This window comes from Chanodichthys erythropterus, chromosome 9 (genome assembly GCF_024489055.1).
Source record: "Chanodichthys erythropterus isolate Z2021 chromosome 9, ASM2448905v1, whole genome shotgun sequence".
NCBI lineage: Eukaryota > Metazoa > Chordata > Actinopteri > Cypriniformes > Xenocyprididae > Chanodichthys > Chanodichthys erythropterus.
Window position 1 is genome coordinate 12,210,643 of NC_090229.1, and position 22,630 is coordinate 12,233,272.

Here is a 22,630-nt window from a genome sequence, read left to right on the forward strand (position 1 = left end):
ATTCATTTGAGAGATAACTTGACTCAATCATCCGTAAATTACATTGTGTGTAAACCAATCTGTGTGCCTGGCGCGTGTACCGCAAGGTCTCTGTAAATTGATTACAGGCATGAACTGGCACTTGAGCGTCACGCTTCTGCAGAAAAAAGTGATTTAAATTCATGTAAGCCTGCATGATTTAAGATTCATTTGCGATATCGATTCTTCCAGGAGCTTGAGATGTCATTTAAAGCATCAGTCAACCAATCTGCTGAGGATTCATGTCAGCATAAGGGATGAATTTATTTGGATGCTAATTGTCTGCCTTTGGGAGCATGTGGGTGACACTTGAAAACTTTTGGCATATCATCAATGTGATAATGACAAGCAGACCTCACTGGCCCAAATATCTTTCAATCACTCTTGACATGCAAAACTTCTAGACAGTTTCATCAAAAGTAACTTGCATATATTACAAGAAAGAAAGAAAGAAAGAAAGAAAGAAAGAAAGAAAGAAAGAAAGAAAGAAAGAAAGAAAGAAAGAAAGAAAGAAAGAAAGAAAGAAAGAAAGAAAGAAAGAAAGACAGACAGAAAGAAAGAAAGAAAGAAAGAAAGAAAGAAAGAAAGAAAGAAAGAAAGAAAGAAAGAAAGAAAGAAAGAAAGAAAGAAAGAAAGAAAGAAAGAAAGAAAGAAAGAAAGAAAGAAAGAAAGAAAGAAAGAAAGAAAGAAAGAAAGAAAGAAAGAAAGAAAGAAAGAAAGAAAGAAAGAAAGAAAGAAAGAAAGAAAGAAAGAAAGAAAAAGAAAGAAAGAAAGAAAGAAAGAAAGAAACGTTTTCAACAATGATAATTAGGGGTGTAACGATAAATTGTTATATTGAGATATCAAGATATAAAAATGCAACGATATGTATCATATAGATTTGTGATATAGTTAGTTTTATCAAAGTCTCAGCTTACTGTATTTACATGTTATAATTGTCATCATGTACTCGCCATCATGGCATTTTCATTCAACTTCCAAACAAAGATACAGACTTTCAAATGCTTGCGTGACGGGCGAAAACAACATGAGAGTGAGTAAATGCAGATTTTAATTTTTGGATAAACTAACTATTTACAGTTTGGTAATAGTCATTTTGACATGCTTTCTTGTGATAAGAACTGTGATTGATTGCACTGATCATTTGCGATGCCGTTACAGCACTCCTCAAAGTGAAAGTGCAAACATTAAATTGTAAGCACCATATCACTTTTAGTTTTAGTAGTATGAATATTCAACGTGTTTTAGATGGTTTATTCTTATATGTATAATACATTAATAGCAGGAGATGCGGGACATAGCGAGCACCGGGAGAGTCTGTGCATGGGTGGTTTGTCTGTGTAGGAAATCCTACGAATGCCTGCATTGAAAGCATGAGTACTGTGTGAAGAAAAAAATTAAAGTTTCTGTGACATTACTACATTAAACTATTATATGTACTGTTGAATGTAATGTATAATAAGGCAAGGGTTGAATATTTGTGGGTTCTGACAATAATAAAATAGTAATAAAGTAACAATAATTTTTTTAAAAAATGCTTTATTTTGGCTTAAAATATTGTGATAGTATCGTGAGTTCAGTATTGTGATTTGTATCGAATTGTGACGAGTGTGTCTTTACAACCCTATTGTTAATAATAAAAATGTTTCAGCGTATTAGAATGATTACTGTTGGATCATGTGACAATGAAGACTGGAGTAAAAAAAAAAAAAAAATGTTCCTCAATTATCATTTTGAAACCTGGATACATCTATATCCAAGCCTGACAAATGATGAGAACATCTCCGATGGGTAAGCTTTTGTAAGGAGTCTCTGTGCTGGTCTGGGCTCACCTGAGTCTCTCGAACGTTTTCCACTGTGAAGTTAAACCACACTCTGAACCGCGGGTTACACGTGTCAGGCCTGATGAACAGATCAAACTCAAATTCGCTGATGTAGTCAACACGGCCCAGGTTACCTATGGAGAGACATAGAGAACAACAAAGAAGTTGTCCAGAGTTACTTTCAGGCCGTGAATCTATTCAGTAGCTCTATAATACACTTTAATATATGCATACAGAAACATATACATTTCAAAACATGCTATTCTTTAGCTTTACCTTGCAGACATATATATTTCCACACAGACAGCAGTGACTGGGAGAGATTTCCCGGTAGACTAATAAAATGGACTATAACTCAGTTGGGATCCTGCTGATATTTGTGTGCGTTCAAAGTATTTCATTTATGTAAAGGGAAATAAAATGCTGCACTGCCATCTAACCTTTTCTTTCCCCACAGATTTTGACACACACATACACACACTCTTTCTGGGTGGGATGGAGGAAGCCGAGCCGAGACGCTTGGCAGTCGCTCAGGTGACGACTAGACAGCTTTGGTAGCAGATCGCAGAATAACAAACCTCAACATGGCTGCCGCAAACAAATAAATACTAACAAACCAGAAAAGTGCTTTGTTGGTAACATATTATCCTGCAGACCCCACACAAATGTCAAATGGCAGGTAATAAAGTTCAGCCTTAAACAAGCATGCTAATGGGAACACAGGCAATCTTCTCACATCATCAACAATATTACAGAGAAAGTTTGATATCCTGCAACAAAACATCGCCACGATACAACACACAAATACAGGCGGCAATCTGAGGGTTTCTCTACAGTCTTTAGCATCACTGACTGATTTTGGAATATGAAAGAAAGGAAAGCTAAGGCTAATTGCTTTACTTATTTCATCCATCCAGAACACATGAAATTACTTGATGTATTTTATATTGCATTTTTGTCTTTAAATTTAAAGATAAAGTACTAGAGAGTAACTAAAAGACACAACACTCAAATTTAGCTTTCATAAGGTCTTTAAAGGGATAGCACATCCAAAAATTAAAATTATCCCATGATTTATTGACCCTCAAGCCATCCTAGGCACAAATGACTATCTTCTTTCAGGTGAAGACACTTTTTAACCACAAATGCTCATCTTGCACTGCTCTGCGATGTGTAATCATGTTAGAAAGAGCATGCGGGACGTAGGCGAAAGTACCGATCCATTGTCTACAAAGCGTATGTTCAAAGAGCGTATGTTCCCTTTACAAAAAAAAAAGGTAAAACAACAATGTCAGACGATTTTGAAAATTAGAAAATTAGATGGAGTTTTTCAGCCTACTGGGGTACTTCCGGCTACGTCACACATGACGTTTCCAACATGATTACATAATGCTTGGCACACTGCAGAGCTAGTGCAAGATAAGCATTTGTGGTTAAGAAGTAGTATATAAATTTTTCTTTTCTTCAGAAAATGACATATCGTTTCGCTTGATAAGACCCTTATTCCTCGGCTGGGAGTGTGTAGAGCCCTCTGAAGCTGCATTGAAATTGCAATTAGGACCTTCAACCCATACAAGTCCACTATATGAACAAAAATCCTGGAATGTTTTCCTCAAAAACCGTAATTTCTTTTCAAATGAAGACAGACAGACATAAACTGTCACGGAATGAAGGAAGGATGCAGATGCAAGTTAAATCTCTTTAATAGAGCTTCACACCGAAGGTAGTCAGATTCAACATACACAAAGAACATATAACAGTCAGCAGGAGAGTGGTAACACAGGGACGTCGATGGGCGGTGAAGATCCGTGAAGAGTGATGACCGAAGAGCAGTGTCCGTGAAGTAATCCGTGCGTGAAGTCCAGAGAGTAATCCAACGAGAACACGAAAACCAGGAAGCAATGAATCAAAATCCAGTCCAGGGAAACACACAACAAGCAACACAGGAAACAACACGCGGACACCGTACAACGATCTGACAAACAAGAGACGAAAGACAAGGCGTTATATAGGCAGATGGTAATTGCTCACAGCTGCCGCTGATCAACAATCAGCGGCGACGCCCACACAAAACAATCAGGTGACACACCCACACCATCACACAGACACCAGAATGAGACAGCGGATTCATGAACCGTGACAGTACCCCCTCTCCTAGGAACGCCTCACGGCGTTCCCAGAACTCCTTACCTGCCGATTGTAATCATCGATAAGGGAGTGATCCAGAATGTCTCTAGCAGGAACCCAACTTCTCTCCTCCGGACCGTAACCTTCCCAGTCCACCAAGTACTGGAATCCGCGTCCCCTCCGCCTCGAGTCCAGAATGCGATTAACCGAATAGGTTGGTTCCCCGTCTACGAGCCGCGGCGGTGGGGGGAACCGGAGTAGGCGGATTAAGATGCGAGTGAAAAACAGGCTTAATTTTGGAAACATGGAAGGCGGGATGAATCCTCCTGTACGCCGGAGGCAATTTGAGTCGGACTGCCACTGGGCTAATAATCTTAGTGACAGGAAACGGGCCAATGAATTTGGGAGCTAACTTATTGGCAACGGAACGGAGCGGAATGTTCTTGGTAGAAAGCCACACTTTTTGACCAACGACGTATACGGGAGGCTTTGACCGGTGGCGATCAGTCTTAGCCTTGGTGCGCGCCCTCACTTGCAACAGAGTCTCGCGGGCTCTGTTCCAAGTGCGGTGGCACCTCTGGACAAAGGCGTGAGCAGAAGGGGACCGCGACTTCGGATTCCAGACTGGGAAACACAGGTGGCTGGTAACACAAACTGCATTCGAACGGAGAGAGGCCCGTAGAAGACACTGGTAACGAATTGTGTGCGTACTCAATCATAGAGAGTTGTTGGCTCCAGGAGGAAGGATTCTTGGACGCCAAACATCGCAACATACGCTCTAAATCTTGGTTGGCTCTCTCGGTCTGTCCATTGGTCTGGGGATGGAACCCAGAGGAAAGACTAGCCGTCGCGCCCAGCAGTCTACAAAACTCCTGCCAAAATTTGGACACAAACTGGGGACCCCTGTCGGACACCACATCTACCGGGAGGCCATGTAACCGAAAGATGTGGTCTACGACAGTAACCGCTGTCTCCTTGGCAGAGGGCAATTTGGTCAAGGGAATGAAATGAGTCGCCTTCGAGAACCGGTCCACTACGGTCAAAACGACCGTGTACCCCTGGGTGGGGGGGTGGGCGGTGACAAAATCTAGAGCGATGTGGGACCAGGGTCTCAAAGGGACAGACAGCGGTTGGAGTAACCCATCTGGAGGGCGGTTGGACGTCTTACCAGTGGCACAAACCGAGCAAGCCAAAACAAAACTGCGGATGTCCCGAGCCATAGCAGGCCACCAGAATCGTTGCTTAACCAAAAATCTGGTTCGATTAACCCCTGGATGACAAGCCACGTTGGAACAATGCCCCCACTTGATGACGCAGGACCTTAACTCCTCCGGCACAAACAAACGGTTCGGTGGGCACCCGGGCGGAGGCATTACCCCTTCTAAGGCCGCCAGGACCTTCGATTCGACCTCCCATGTAAGAGTGGAGACTACTAATGTCTCAGGAAGAATACACTCGGGGAGTAGACGGGCGCTCGGATGGATCAAAAATACGAGATAAAGAATCGGGCTTGATGTTTTTGGAGCCCGGGCGGTACGATAGAGCAAAGTCAAAACGTCCGAAAAAAAGTGCCCACCGAGCCTGCCTGGAGTTGAGTCTTTTGGCCGATCGAATATATTCTAGGTTCTTGTGATCAGTCCAAACGATGAAGGGCACCCCCGATCCCTCCAACCAATGACGCCACTCTTCCAACGCTAATTTGACTGCCAACAACTCTCTGTTACCAATGTCATAATTGCGTTCAGCGGGAGACAAACGATGAGAAAAATACGCGCAGGGATGCATCTTCTCGTCCGGGGCGCCCGCTGGGAAAGAACTGCTCCTACCCCCACCTCTGACGCATCGACCTCCACCACGAACTGACGCGAAGGATCAGGGGCGATAAGAATGGGAGCCGAAAGCAGAAGCGGCTCTTCAGTTTGGCAAATGCAACCTGAGCTGCATCTGACCACCTGAAGGTCGTTCGTGGTGAGGTCAAGGCGGTCAGAGGCGCGGCTAGCTGGCTGAAATTGCGAATAAAACGCCGGTAAAAATTGGCAAACCCCAGAAACCGCTGTAGGGCCTTACGGGAATCTGGACTTGGCCAATCCACCACAGCCTTAACCTTGTCAGGATCCATGCGAATTCCCTCGGACGAGACGATGTACCCTAGAAAGGAAACAGACTGTGCATGAAATTCGCATTTCTCCGCCTTGACAAAAGCCCATTCTCTAGCAGACGCTGGAGCACTCGTCTGACGTGTTGAACATGTTCCTGGAGAGACGACGAAAATATCAATATGTCATCCAGGTAGACATAAATGAACTGATCAACCATGTCTCTCAACACGTCATTGACGAGTGCCTGGAAGACCGCGGGCGAGTTGGAAAGCCCGAAGGGCATAACCAAGTATTCAAAGTGCCCTCTAGGGGTGTTAAAAGCGGTCTTCCATTCATCCCCCTTCCTAATGCGGACCAAATGATAAGCGTTCCTCAAGTCCAATTTAGTGAAAACGGACGCTCCCTGCAACCTCTCAAAGGCTGAAGACATCAACGGCAAAGGGTAAGTATTCTTTACCGTGATGTTGTTCAACCCTCGGTAATCAATACAAGGTCGCAGAGATCCGTCCTTCTTCCCCACAAAAGAACCCCGCCCCCGCTGGAAGAGGAAGAGGCGGATGAACTTAGCTGCCAGAGAATCAGAAATGTATTTCTCCATGGCCTCCCTCTCGGGAACAGACAGAGAGTATAATTTGCCCTTAGGCGGAGACTTACCCGGAACTAAGTCTATGGCACAGTCATAGGGACGATGCGGAGGGAGAGAAGCAGCACGGGACTTACTGAACACTTCCTTCAGGTCCAGATACTCCGCGGGCACGTTAGACAAATCCGCAGCCTTTTCCTGTAACACAGAGACAGACACAGTGGGACAAGCAGACTTAAGACAAGACCTGTGACACAAAGTGCTCCACTCGGTGATGGTGTTGAGTTGCCAGTCGATCCGAGGATTGTGCTTGGTGAGCCAGGGGTGTCCGAGAACTACGGGTGCTTGCGGTGAGTCCAAAAGCATGAACTGAATCCTCTCGTTGTGGTTACCGGAGGTGGTGAGGGTGACGTAATCCGTGATCTGAGAGATGTTAGGAAGGCGTTGACCGTTGAGTGCGTTGACTGTAACCAGGTGAGTAAGTGAAGAGATGGGTAGTCCATGCTGTAGTGCGTAACTGGTGTCCATAAAGTTCCCCTCAGCCCCGGAGTCAACGAGTGCATTGCAGGTGATGTTGTGAGACGCCCATCTCAGTCTTACCGGGAGAAGAGGTGATGGTGAGGACTTCTCAGCGGAGATCCCGCCCGATAGTAGCCTCGAGTTTACTATCGGGCTTGGTCTTTTACTGGACAAGACCTGAGAAGATGTCCCGATGCTCCACAGTATAGGCATAAGCCCAGGGATCTCCGCCTTTCTCTCTCCTCCCGGGAAAGCCGAGCTCTCCCTACCTGCATGGGCTCAGGATCTGTGGCGGGACCGACCGTATTAGCAGCGCTGGCCGTCCGGCCCTCCGCTCCCTGTAGTCTGGTGCTGGGGACCTCCAAAAACTCCAGTTTCTGGAGGCGGGAATCCACCCGTAAGCGAGATCAACCAGCCCGTTGAAAGTCTGAGGAAGGTCCAGGGTGTAAATCTCGCGGTGAATACGGCCGGCCAGCCCATGCAGGAACACATCCCACTGCGCCTCCTCGTTCCAACGGCACTCCGCCGCGAGGGTGCGGAACTGGATAGCATAATCCGCGACCGTGCGGCTGCCCTGCTTGAGTTCGGTAAGCTGTCGAGCGGCCTCCTTTCCTGCCACCGCACGGTCGAACACCCTCTTCATCTCGGCGGAGAGTGCCTGGAACGAGGAACAACATGGGTCTTTATTCTCCCACACCGCCGTTCCCCATAAAGCCGCCTTCCCAGTCAACAATGTAAGGACGAACGCCACCTTGGATTCCTCATGCTCGAAAGTACGAGGCTGCAGAGAAAAATGCAGGGAACACTTATTCAGAAAAGCTCTGCAAAACTCTGGCTCACCGGCGTAACTCTGGGGCACAGGCAGGCGGGGCTCCGGTAGATCGCGTCGCTCCAGCGACGCGAGAGGGCAGGCGGTGTGGGTGGCGCAGTGGGAGCGCGAAGTTGTTGAAGTTCCCGGGAGAGCTCGGACACCTGTGTTACCAGCGCTTGGACAGCGCGTCCGGTGGAAGTGATGCTCTCCTGCTGCTGGTCCATGCGGGAGATGCTGTGGTTGATGAACTCCGTTAAAGCTGCTGAACTCGCTGCATCCATATTGGTCAGATCGTTCTGTCACGGAATGAAGGAAGGATGCAGATGCAAGTTAAATCTCTTTAATAGAGCTTCACACCGAAGGTAGTCAGATTCAACATACACAAAGAACATATAACAGTCAGCAGGAGAGTGGTAACACAGGGACGTCGATGGGCGGTGAAGATCCGTGAAGAGTGATGACCGAAGAGCAGTGTCCGTGAAGTAATCCGTGCGTGAAGTCCAGAGAGTAATCCAACGAGAACACGAAAACCAGGAAGCAATGAATCAAAATCCAGTCCAGGGAAACACACAACAAGCAACACAGGAAACAACACGCGGACACCGTACAACGATCTGACAAACAAGAGACGAAAGACAAGGCGTTATATAGGCAGATGGTAATTGCTCACAGCTGCCGCTGATCAACAATCAGCGGCGACGCCCACACAAAACAATCAGGTGACACACCCACACCATCACACAGACACCAGAATGAGACAGCGGATTCATGAACCGTGACATAAACATCTTGGATGATATGGGGGTGAGTAAATGATCAGGAAATTTTAATTCTAAAATGAACTAATTTTTTAACCCCCTGAAGCTTTTTGGATTATTTTTATGATGGAGGGATGCACTTTTTTGGGCTTAAAAATATGCCCCATTCACTACCATTATAAATTATAAATAAAGATTGTTGCTGTAATACAGATACAATTTTCTGCTAAATGACAACTAACTAACTTATTTACTAACTAGTGGAATGCTGCCTTGTGCTAGTCCAGGATCCCTGTTCTATGGTAATGAGAGTAAAGAGTTAACTCATAAGGCTGGATGAACAGAAAGAAAGAGGGAGGGAGGGGGAGATGCATCTGGTTGCAGTCTGGGTTCAGGGAAAGAAGTGTGGAAGTCACCGCCTGGTGGAAGCTAGCTCAGAGCTAATTACTGACAGATGGAATGACCACCATTCCGTCACACCGGAGCCCAGCGGAATGTCATCCTTCTGCCAGAACAGAGACAACACATCCCAAGCATTTCTAAACTCATTGCAAACTTACTCGCCTGTCCAGAAAATCGGATCCTCTCAGGACGAAACTATAAAGTGTGAAGTTCAACTTCCTGATATAGTCAGTTCTCACTCAATAAAGTTTGGCTCACAACAGAAAACTCCATTATGAATGAAGATTACAAATAAAACATGAAAACTTGTGACCTTTCTTTCCCTAAATATATAACTTCATAAACTAATTTATGCCTATCTGTTCATTTTCTGAATGCCCAATGGTTCTAATGGTCACTGCGTTTTTCTTCCAGTGTATTGGGTACAGATTGATAGTGCTCTCCAGATGAAATGGATATTGGCACTTTAGCTGATTAAAGTCACTTTCTTTTAAACACAAATCTCCTGCAGCAAGAATCCAAGTATGACAGCAGCAGCACACTCCCGATGGAAAGGCGTTTTTATAGATTATCAGACAACTATTGCAAAGGCCAATGAGTGACCTTTATAAACATATCCGATTGAGATGGAAAGGTCCTTGTGTAACTCAAACATGATATGTGAAGGAGAAAAATTGAATTCAATTTAATGTGTGGATCAATAGATGCATTTTGCAACATTTTCTGAAAGTGTGTGTGCATTAGGGTTAGACTGATGCCAAAATGTTGGCTCTAGTATGACTGATAATAAGCCATTGATACTAAATCAAAAAGTCTAGGGCGAGTAATGAAAATAAACTAGGGCTGCCTGTCAATAAATTCAATAATTGAATGAGAATCATTTAAAATTAATCTCATAAACAGTAATTTTAAGTTCTTTCTGAGGAAAGAAATCAACAAAATGTGCAAGTGTAATAATGTCATAGACATTATACAGCTGAATATATGTGGAGAGTGGAGACCAGACAGCTTGCTGTATATTTCTATTTCTCAATTTTGATGCGAATTTAATTCTACTATACAAATTGTAATATGAACCAGTTATACTGTCAAATTCTATAAATGCATTCAAATTATTTAATTAATAAATTACCTTTACACTGCCTGAACTGCAATGAATAGCAGAATTTGCTGATGATATGTAACACTAAGATTTTAGTACTATGGTAATATTTTAGTACCAGGATACCACACAACTGCGGTGAACACCCAATTTAAAATGAGACATCTAGATGAATGTAATCAGTTTTATAGTCCAAAACCTCCAGAGCAGCTAAGAACAAGATGTAATGCCATTTCACATTCCCCTTCATATCTCAACCTGAATGACAGACATGAACTCCCAGCAGCAGTGATAGGGCTCCACACCGCAGCTCTCAGCAACTGAGAAGAGTCAAGTCAAACACACTTTACACCAAAAATAACATCTGTTTCACAGCTCTAACATGTATTTTTTATATATCAGCCAACCATACAGAGAAAGAGAGAAAGGATCAGTAGCTGAGCCAGTCACTGGAGGAGAAAAAGAGAGAAGGAGAGAATGGGAGATTGGTGGCTGCACCTGTTCCAGACAGATGTGCACTCTAATTCATCATTCATCCATTCCAGCACATTAACCATTTACACCACTTTTAGCATCAAATATTGGCCATCGACATGCAGTAACAGTGATCCAGTGATTTGGTCTTAATTGTGATAGTTTAATTGGATGAGATGAGATTTCTCATAGATTTCATGTGATTGTAAGACAAGCTACAATTAGTAGATTAAAAAGATTTTTAATGTTTTTAAAAGAAGTTTCGTCTGCTCACCAAGGCTGCATTTATTTAATTAAAAATACTGTAAAAACAGTAATATTGTAAAATATTATTACAATTAAAAAAAAACGTTTACATTTTTAAATATTTTCAAATAGAAGTTTATTCTTGTGTTGGCAAAGCTGAATTTTCAGCATCATTACTCCAGTCTTCAGTGTCACATGATCCTTCAGAAATCATTCTAATCTGCTGATTTGCTGCTCAAGAAATATTTATTGTGTACAGATGTACAAAATATTTGTGTACAATTTTTTTTTCAGGATTCTTTGATGAATAGAAAGTTCAAAATAACAGCGTTTATTTGAAATATAATCTTTTGTAACATTATAAATGTCTTTATTGTCCCTTTTGATTGATTTAATGCATCCTTGCTGAATAAAAGTATTCATTTCTTTAATTTCTTTTAAAAATAAAAATAAAAATTCTTACTGACCCCACACTTTTGAACGGTAGTGGATGTTTTGTATTTCAGATAAATGCTGTTCTTTTGAACTTTCTATTCACCAAGGAATCCTGAAAAAAAGTACAGAACTGTTTTCAACAATAATAAGAAATGTTTCTTGAGCAGAAAATCGGCATATTACAATGAAGCTGAAAAATCTAAAAATCTTACAGATTCCAAACATTTGAACAGTTGTATATTATCAATTAAATATTTATATATAATATATATATATATATATATATATATTTTTATATATAATATATATATATATATATATATATATATAGAGAGAGAGAGAGAGAGAGAGAGAGAGAGAGAGAGAGAGAGAGAGAGAGAGAGAGAGACAAACACATATAACTGATAACATAAGTCAACACGTGAAACATGAAAATGATCAAAATGATGGTTACAATGTTCTTTTACAAACCCTACTCTGCCACAATATGCACAGAAAAAAAAAAAAAAGATAAATAATAGCATTTTCATGAGACACAAATATATTTTCATAAAATTATGCAAAATACAGTTCCATTGCCAGTAAGAAACTTTTATAGTCATTAAATGTTCTTAATTTACTTGCTATTGGCAGGTATACAAAAAAAGTTAATTTTGGACCCTGGCTGCATCTCATGTCATAGATAATGAAACCAACAGATTGAGCTGTAAAAAAAAAAAACACTTTCATACTGAAAAAAAAATATAAAATAAAAAATAAACAACTTTTGATCTGCGATTGATTTTTGTTTATTGCAAAGCACAAAAAAAAAAAAAAAAAATGGGAGGGGGGATGGAATCAATACTGGCCAAAAGTTTATTTTAAAAATCATTATTTGCCAAACAATTTTGGTCCATTTCTACATTAATTAAATTTCAGATAATATCTTCAAAATATAGTAAAGCACACACAAACCCTTTGAATCTAAATAGCAGATCATACTGCCTTTCTTTCAGAACATTTGACTTTTCAGAACCAAAGACAGCTCCCCCCATAGACAGAAGAATGAAGCCGCTCTCCGTGGTGCTGACAGATCTACCACAATTTCCCTCTTAGAAATGCATTGCTAGGTAACTTAACATTATTTTTCTCAATTACCCCTGCAACATTTTTGATACACACAAAATTTCAATATGAATATAAGCACACACAAAAATGCTGATTTAGCTGCAAGCATGTGATTCATTTTCCTTCAATCTTCAGTCTTACAGCCTTACATTTGTGAGAAGAAAAAACACACTTCAGGGCTTCAGGGCAACAAGTCTCTGCTCAGCTTGATGGGAGAGGATATGATACACCATTGATTTGAGTTTTAATTTTATGGTGCCTGACTCCAGAGTCAGACCATGATGAGCTGTAATCTACAACGCTTCGGCCAGCCCTAAACAAGCATAAATACTACAGTGGAGGAGAGGTCCGGCCATCACAGCGTGGAGGATGAACGCCATTTTGGATGACAGTTCACTGACAACACAGATAATTCAATGTATAACCAGGGGAGGAAAAATCAATGACTGTATTTTAACTTGTGGTAGCATTTGTGTGCGTGTGTGTGCGTGTGCGTGTGTGTGTGTGTGTGTGTGTGCATGAGTGAGTGAGTGTGTGTAGAAGGATAGAATGGAAAACAAATGGAGAAAGAGCAAGAAAAAGAAAATTCAAGCAAATTCTCCTACGTTTCAACTCTGTCTTGAGAATTTCATCTACATACTCCGTCATAAGAGACTTCTACAACACAGTGCTTAGGATTTAACAAATTGGGTTTTTAGGCAAATAATGCAACAAGCTCAGAAGAGAACTCTATGGAGTTCAATGGGAATAGAGGCAGTGTTGTTTTATAGCCTGTTTGCTCTCAGCAGAACGACACTGCCGAGCTGCTGGGAGGAGAGACACTTTCTCATTTATAGGGAGTTAATTCCCACTGTTATCAGCAAACTGAAATAAACATTCCATATAGAGAAAAGAGTGGGAGGTTGAATCATCTTATCTGGTGGCTTGTGTGTGTGTGTTTGAGTTGAAGCTTGTGTGTGAGTGTGTGTTTCTCATGTGGTTAACCTTGTTATAGATGTAGAAGAGAAAAGCAAATGGAGAATCCGTATTAATGTAATGTGTTTGCTGTCTGGAGAAGCATGTGGGTGGTCTCCACTCAGCTACCTCACACTGTTCCTTCCTTCCAGCTGTTCAATTCAGACACTTATTTCTAAAACATACACTTGGCCTCCATTGCTTCTCATCTGATCTGCCTTACTTATATTCTTCAGTTTCTATTACTATATCATCGTTCAACACCTAGAATCTACAAATTATGTGTAATGTTATATATTATATTATATTATATTATATTATATTATATTATATTATATTATATTATATTATATTATATTATATTATATTATATTATATTATATTATATTATATTATATTATATTATATTATATTATATTATATTATATTAATTATATTATATTATAACAAAAAACATAATTGTAAAAATGGCAGTGATTTTAAATGGTAAAACACTGTAAAAATGTTACAGTGAAAAACAGTTAATTGGTTTACAGAAAGTTTCCGTACTATATACGGTGAATAACGGTATATTTAAATGTAATTTTATGGTAAAATACTGTTAAATTTACAGTTTTTGGAAGTGAAAAAACAAACAAATTGTATAATTTACAGTGAAAAACTGTATATTGGCATTGACAATTCCCTGTGTGACACTTCACATTTGATGTATTTTCGTTGAAATAACTTTGTTGAAGTTTCTTCTTAGTTTTTCTTCTTCATGTACATTAGGGTTTTATGTTACATCTAATGTAGTTAAATTAATGTTTGTTGTATTTTTTAAATTTCATGTGTGTTACCATGATGGTGTTTAGTGTTTGTGTGAATGACACTGTGTGCCTCTTCTATATATTAGTACTGTCCTTCTCAGCTTGTGGAAAAGCTGCTTGTGATGAACTTTGATTCACTAAGGATAGACCGATATGCATTTTTCAGGGCCGATGCGATACCGATTATTACAGATTAAGGAGACCGATAACCGATATTTTGAACCGATATGTGTCTAGTGTAAAAATGAAAATTAATGTCAAAATTAAGAATAAAAAGGCCTCTGACAAAGACTCTCTTTAAATTATTTTAACACATCTTTAATTCTGAGAACTGTTCATAATAACAACATTAATATTAATAATAACAACAAACATAAAAAGTGCTGGGAGCATCCATCAGCAGCATTCTATAAACAAAGTAAAACTTAAAGCAAATTTAAACAGCAACAAATGAACAAATAATGGAAAATAAATGTAATCTCTCTGAAGATTTATAAAGTAAATTAAAATGGGTAACAATTAGTAGTATACAGGACAGCGACATCCAGAAACGTGCAATGTGAGATTATTGACAATATACGTTATTAGCATAGGGTTATTAGTCAAATCAGAGAGCGCGGCCGCGGAGATAACTAAATCAGGAATAGGGAGCTCGCGTCGCGTCAGGGCGTCAGAGCTCGCGCTTAATGCCCTTTCAGCTCTTCAAAATTGCATAATGGTAATTCTGAATTCTGTATGATAAATTATTTTGCAATCATGTAATAAAGCAATATTTCTCCAAATATGCGCAATTCTATTCTATTCTAGCATTCAAACCCGCAGCAGACGTGAGTGAATTCATTCGTGTTGATAATCTATTCACAATATAACGTTAAGTTGGCCGAATGGTGAGAGAAGTAGGTTTTAGTTTCACTATCTCAGCACTGATGTGATGATCCGTTAAAGCATATCACTGCAATGACGGACATTGACCGGGAATTCACAGTATAATAACTGAACGGGGCTTGTCATCATAAATCGATTATATTTAGGTGTTTTGCAACTTCAGTGTAGTGATTTATTGCAACTTCAGGAACGTTTACTGCATTCTTACCTTCAAGAGATAACTTATTGATGTGTGATGATGAAGCAGCTCCTGTGCTTTCGGTGTGAGAGTGGAACATTTTCCAGCCGCGCCAGCCGTATTGATTGGCCAGGCTCATGACTCCCAACAAATCAGACGGACGATGGGCGGGGCTTAGTCTAGGCCACAGAGCGGTGCGCTCTGACTGAGGTGGCTGGATCAGTGCCAGATCGCGCATTTCAAAATAAAATGGTTTTATCGGCAAATCGGTTTTGAAAATGGCCGATGCCGATAACAATAAAAATGCTTAATATCGGCGCCGATAATCGGCCACGCCGATAATCGGTCGACCCCTACTCATCACCACTGTGTTTGGTGGCTGTCAGTGTATTACAAAGGTACAAAACAGATATTAAAACTTCATTAGGTTGGTAAATTAACATTATATCAGTTAATGTTTTTTTTTTTACCGTAAATTTAACGGAATTGTTTTTACAGTGTGTAAAATAAACAGTTATGAACCAAAATTATTATATAAACCTTTAAATTATACAGTTTTGTACTGTACAATTGTATGGCTTGATTTTCCTGCTAAACGAAAACTGAGATCAAGCATCCTGCAATAAAGCAATAAAGCGTATCTGGAGAGAAGATCTTAAAGGGATAGTTCACCCAAAAATGAAAATTTGATGTTTATCTGCTTACCCCCAGGGTATCCAAGATGTAGATGACTTTTTTTCTTCAGTCGAAAGCAAATTATGATTTTTAACTGCAACCGCTGCCATCTGTCAGTCAAATAATAGCAGTGATTGGGAACTTGAACAATAAGAGTCGAAAAAACTTCCATAGACAAATCCAAATTAAACCCTGCGGCTCGTGACGGCACATTGATGTCCTAAGACACGAAACGATCGTTTTGTGCGAGAAACCGAACAGTATTTATATAATTTTTTACCTCTAATACACCACTATGTCCAACTTCGTTCAGCTTCCGGCTAGTGAGGTCTGATCGCGCTCTGACAACGGAAGTGATGTCTCGCGCTCATTGAAGTATATGGGCGAGACATCACTTCCATCATCAGAACGCGTTTTTTGACCTCACTAACAGGAAGCTGAACGAAGTTGAACATAATGGTGTATTAGAGGTAAAAATTATATAAATAATGTTCGGTTTCTCGCACAAACCGATCATTTCGTCTCTTAGGACATTAATGTGTCGTCACGAGCCGCAGGTTTTAATTTTGATTTGTCTAAGCAAGTTTTATTTACTGTTATAGTTGAAGTTCCCAATCACTGCTATTATTTGACTGACAGACGGCAGCGGTTGCAGTTAAAAATCATAATTTGAAAAAAAGTCACCTACATCTTGGATGCACTGGGGGTAAGCAGATAAACATCAAATTTTCATTTTTGGGTGAACTATCCCTTTAAAAGAATAGCATAGGACAACGCCTTGCCCCACCCCAACATTCACCCATCACTGTGTATATATGCATTTCTTTGAGTAATCGATGTTATGCATTTATCATTTCTGAATTGGCTTTAATTGGTTATTTGTGTAATTGACATGATACACTTTTACCTGACAAATAAAATGTTAGCAGTAGCAGTGAGCAGTAGGCACTTCATCTGAAGACCTTTTGATTTCCGTTTATCGCTGATTTAGCAAGTTGTATGGAAGTGGCTAAATTAAAAAACACTTTTGTTCGAGTGAGCAGTAGGCAACCGACTAAAGGTATTAGCCAACTTATTACACCCTCTGACGAAGATCAGACTGGCGAGTTTATGTCCGTGAGTTTACCGCGAAATCCCGGGGCGAGTATCTCTGTGCGGCATCGGGTCCCTAATGACTGAACAATTGAAATATGGAATATCCAGAATCATCAAATATCTAAATTAATGCATAACTAATGATGAATTTCTAATTGGAAATACAACCTAAGTGTAAGAATCATTTGAAATTAAGTGAACTTAATAGAGATGCTGAAAAGGCATACACGCGTTAACCTTCGCCCAACGCCGTTGGACTCCGTTTTTTGGGCCGATGTGGGGGTCCTTACACAATAGACAGTAAACTAAGTGCTGTCCCATAAAACCTAAATACCATTTTTTTTATGGTAAGTTCTGGCAACCACAGCTGCTGTTTTTTCACCGTGAATTTTACTGGGATTTTTTTTTTTTACAGTGTAATATAATATAATGTAATACTTTAAGTTTTTTTTTTTTTTGCAGACATGTTTCTATGATTCATGATTTGTTTCGTTTCTGCATGTGAAATAGAATAAAAAGAAAAATGAGGGAGCTATATGATACTGAAAAGAGAATGAAAAAGAGAAACAGAAAAAGGAGAGAAACAGAATGGGGGGCAGGTCTGTCAGACATTGGCATACAATAGGAACATGGCTTGGCTAATCCCAGGCTAAGCCTGGTCAGTTAGAGCAGTCCTCCTGCTCATCCAAAACAATGAGACACTCTGCAGTCCACAGCTGCCTAACAACCCACAACCACAGAACAGGACCATACAGGGAGAAACCGAGAGACTGTAAAAGAAAGATAGATGCAGAGAGAATAAGCCAATGATGAAGGAGTGTAGTTAGTCATTGTAAAATTCAGTGACGGATTATTTAATTAAAATATGCATGGTAAAACATAGTATGGAACTCATATACATGTTATGCAAAATAGCGGACTATAAAACAATAAATAATAGGGATAAACATCTATTTGAGCACCAAGGATAAGCACTATCTGGTATCTACTGACTAGCTGTACTTTAATTACTGGTGAGAAATGTGGTAAATGTAGTGAGTCTAGAGCATCCCAGGTACTGATAACGGCATTGGACACAGATATCTTTCAACCTTTCTACAAGTTTTTTTTTTTTTTTTTTTCTTCTTCTGTAACAAACTGCATTGGAAATTAGAAGTGACTCTGGAGACTGGCCACCTCTTAAATGTGTTTTTGCCATGTGCTCCTTTTCATTATTGGAAAACACATCAGACTCTCCCACGGGTGAGAATACCTGGACACGGACAACTGATAAAGCTGGAATTGATTCAAACCCCAGGAAAGGTATCTGGCTCAAGACCTCCAGCCAGATTCTCTTCATGCAGTTTTTCCTGCCCTCTGTCTAAAGGCAAGGTGTCACCGAGGCAACATCAATCTCTCTCTGTGTCCCTCTTTTTATCTCTGCTAAACTTTTTCACATTTTTATCGTTAAATCAAGACAAGAATAGAGCCATGACCTCTAACTCTCAGAACGTCTTTAACAGGTGTCAAAACTGTAAAAGCCTTCAAACTAGCATTCTTCACAACGCCAGCACTATTTCCATCGCCATTCTGGGAGTCCCATGAGGAAGGCCGTGCTGTGCATGAATGTGGGTTTTTAGCTAAGCGGCCTCTAGACGCTAATTAATGACATCAATTACACAATGTCACCCAAATCACTAGACTGTCATTAAAATGGTACTAAATAGTAAAATAATCACATGCATTAGCATTTTATCAAAAATGGGGCAGGAAATAAATTCAAGAGTAGTAATTGCTTGACATCTATCTTTTAGCATGGATATGCAGAACCCTCAGTGGCACAAAATACAGAGCGTCTGCATCTGCGCTTTGCAGCCCACACGCTTGGCAGCAGTGATAAAGGGGCCAATGAATCTGAAAAGGTTCAAATTTTCTTGCTGCCCTTGTATCGGTATTGCTCGAATAAAAAAAGGGCCCAAAGCAAGTGTGTTCATTTCATAACAGTTGGCAGGTCACAGGGAGGCATTCACTGTGAAATGTACTAAATTGTATCATCGATCTCAGCCATGAAACATGCCGGCTTTTCTGAAGCCCCAGACTCCTGGAGGCACTCTCTTAAAAGAGCCACTCATCCCCGTCAACTGTGGTCTTCCCTCTTCCTCTTATTTCAGGAGAACGGGTTAACGTTGTTACCCCCTTTATATCCAGATTTAGATTATGTACCGCTTTGTTCTCCTTCCTTTTCATTCCTCGCCTTATCATTTTGTTAGCTGTACGATTTGAGTCCTTAGTGGGTAAACAGAAGTCACTTCAAATTTCATGCTATCTCTTTACGAGTTAATTATATGAAGTCCTACAAAGGACAAAAGACGCTTTGCCAGCGGGACAGCAGTCCAGGTCCTTTTCTTTTTCTGTCGGCTGTTTTTTCAGGCTTTGTCTTTTTGTTTTCATCTCTCCCTAACACACTCCCTTGCTCTCTTTTCGTTATCTCTTCCTCTAGTTCCTGCTCGATATCCCTGGCCTGGCAATAAGAATAATCTTTCCTGCGGAGAGTTGGGAGATAAAGACAGAAGAAGCTGAAGGGTCCTTGGTGTGCCTGTGGCGAAGAGAAGGTCAACAGTGCTGCTAAGAGGGGTCTGTTATCAGGGTGGTAGCATCCTATTGGGGAGCGGCTGCCCTGTTTATTTACAGTTAATGCTCCCTGTTGGTCTCCGCTCTGATGCCTGGGGCTGACTGGTCTGTAATGGGAGGTGGGCACCAAAGGAGACAGGAACAAGGGAACCCTGAAATTAACAGCAACTCCAATAGGTCACCAATAAGAGAGGGGGCTTTCATTATGAGGCATGAAATGTCAAAACAAAAACTGAATAAAGATGAAATGTTGATCAGTTCTATTAAAGTGCAACAACGGCTGACACAAACACCAGCAGGGTTGTGCACCATTCTGAATTCAATTCCAAATCACTTTCTGATTTAAAAAGAATTTGAATTGAAGTAGCAAACAGGACACAAATTTGAATTTAAATATAATCTATTCAAGAAATCTGTCTATTAAAAGAAATGTAGGTAACACCTTTAGTTTAGGGTTTAGGTTTAATTCTCACTATTACCTAGTTGCTCAGCATGCATATTACTAGATTATTGGCGGTTTATTAGTACTTATAAAGCACATATTAATGCCTTATTCTGCATGAACATATTCCGCATACCTCATTCCTAAACTTAACAACTGCCTTACTAACTATTAATAAGCAGTAATTAAGAGTTCACTGAGGCAAAAGTCATACTTAATAGTTAGTTAATAGTGAAACTAGACCCTAATCTAAAGTGTGACTGAAATTTATTAAAGTGTTAGTTTACCCAAAATTGGAAATTCTCTCATTAATTACTCACCCTCATATCGTTAAACACCCGTAAGACCTTCGTCCATCTTCAGAACACAAATCAAGATATATTTGATGAAATCCGAGAGTTATATGACTCGTCCATAGACAGCAATATGATCAACCTTTTCAAGGTCCAGAAAGGTACTAAAGACATCGTTAAAACCATCAACGTGACTGCAGTGGGACAACCTTCATTTTAAACTTTTTTAATAATATCTTCTCTTCTGGGTCATTCTCATACATTGTTTATGTTCAACGCTTCCAGGTTCCATGTCAGAACGCCGGCTCATTATTGGCCGGCTCCTGCGTCAGCATCACACGGATGCGTTGTGCTGCTCACATGATCAGCTTTGGCCAATACTGAGCCAGCATTTGGACATAAACACAGAAGCCTTCACTGTGCTTACTGCAGCAACTACATAATGACAGGGAAGAGAAGATATTGTTGAATGAAGTCATTATTTTTGTTTTGTTTTTGCACGCAAAAAGTATTCTCGTCGCTTCGTAAAATTAAGGTTGAACCACTGCAGTCACATTGACTGTTTTAACGATGTCTTTAGTACCTTTCTGGACCTTGAAAGTGGTGGTTAAATGGCTGTCTATGGACGAGTCATATACCTCTCGGATTTCATCAAAAATATCTTAATTTGTGTTCTGAAGATGAATGAAGGTCTAACGGGTGTGGAATGACATGAGGATGAGTAATTAATGACAATTTTCATTTTGGGGTGAACTAACCCTTTAACTGTAATTTTAACTTGCATCGTTTGAAAGTTTTCTTTTTAACTGAAAAAATTAAGTGTGAAGGTTTATCCACAAGTTTCCTACGCCCCATGAGGCCTTTTTGGGAGCGTCTTCCGGTTCGAAGTAAACAAGCTAGATGTGACACTCATTCATTCAACAGTTGACAGTCATTCAAGATTTAACGATCCAAACTTGCGAACGTTTGTTTTTTACTTAAAGATTTAAGATTCCGGCATCAATATTTGAACAATGTTTTACAATAAAAAATTTTTACAGTAATAGTAATGTATTAATTTATGTCAGGAGTGCACATCAATCATGCTGAATCTATCTGATATTTATATTGACATAAAAAGAAAACACAGAGCTATTCAGTTGCGCCTGCTTCCATTTATTTGCGATCACAATAACGCAAAAAACAACTCCACTAAGGCTTTTTAATCCAAAGGCTTCCACATTTAGAAATATATTGATAACATACCCTATGTTTACGTCACTTTTCTGAGCCTTTCTATTGATTTTCCTCTAAATTATGCGATGATTGCAATCCGAGGATGTTTGCACGATCTCTCCGTCTATCTAGCCTGATCCTTTCAGCCAGAGCAACAGAGGGAGCTCATGAGAAGACAACAGGAGTTATACGAGTTAACCGGAGTGTGTGAATCTGTGAAAGATATGCATTTGTCAGGAATCAACAGGCACATGGAAGAGACAGATAAAACATTAAACCAAATAAATACACGATTATAATCACATAAGAATTGTCTTCGTTCCTCAAGCAGTCACTGCTATTTTCCATAAACGTGTGTATTTATTATCGCAATGGTTAACATAAGTAGCCTTTAGCATCGCATACAGTGGAAACGCGACTGGCTCTGGCACGCACGATACGTTCGGAGTAAAATATAACATCATGTGGCTTTGGTGCATCAGTGACGTACAGACAGCGGGTTGTTCATGTATTGCAGGGTCAGGATGCTCTAGTCTTGCAGCAGCACTTTTGTGGAAGGTCAGTAAAGTAAAGAGCAATTAAGGGCACGAAAACTGTTTATTGTATTGTGATATTATTAACTAATAATGTAGTAAACACTAGCCTCTTCGCTAATTAACACACAAAATACCATTGGTATGCTGCTTCCGCCGCCTCACCGGAAGTTGTACCCACGTTCTCTTTTATAGCAGTGCCCCGCGGAAACAAGTGGATAGGATTTACACAAAATAAAAAAATAAAAAACTTTCACTGTTGTTAGTTTCACGCAAACCATCCTTGTAATAAACATATCATTATTGAGTAAACTGCACATATTATATAACAGTGACAAATTCAAATGATTCGTATGTACTCAAAGAAATTTTATCAGCTTTACTTGAATTTCTTTTGTTCATACAACTAAATTGTTATTTGTACAAATTACTCAATA

The 22,630-nt window shown here is 40.2% G+C and overlaps 1 protein-coding gene across 1 annotated transcript in view; it reads right to left on the reverse strand.

Moving 5' to 3' along the window:
- Window positions 1–22,630, reverse strand: part of agbl4 (AGBL carboxypeptidase 4) — a 410,833-nt gene that overhangs the window by 372,510 nt on the left and 15,693 nt on the right. The window contains exon 3 of the mRNA XM_067394590.1: window positions 1,851–1,975. Coding sequence (XP_067250691.1) covers window positions 1,851–1,975 — 125 coding nt within the window. The remainder of the gene's footprint in view (window positions 1–1,850; window positions 1,976–22,630) is intronic.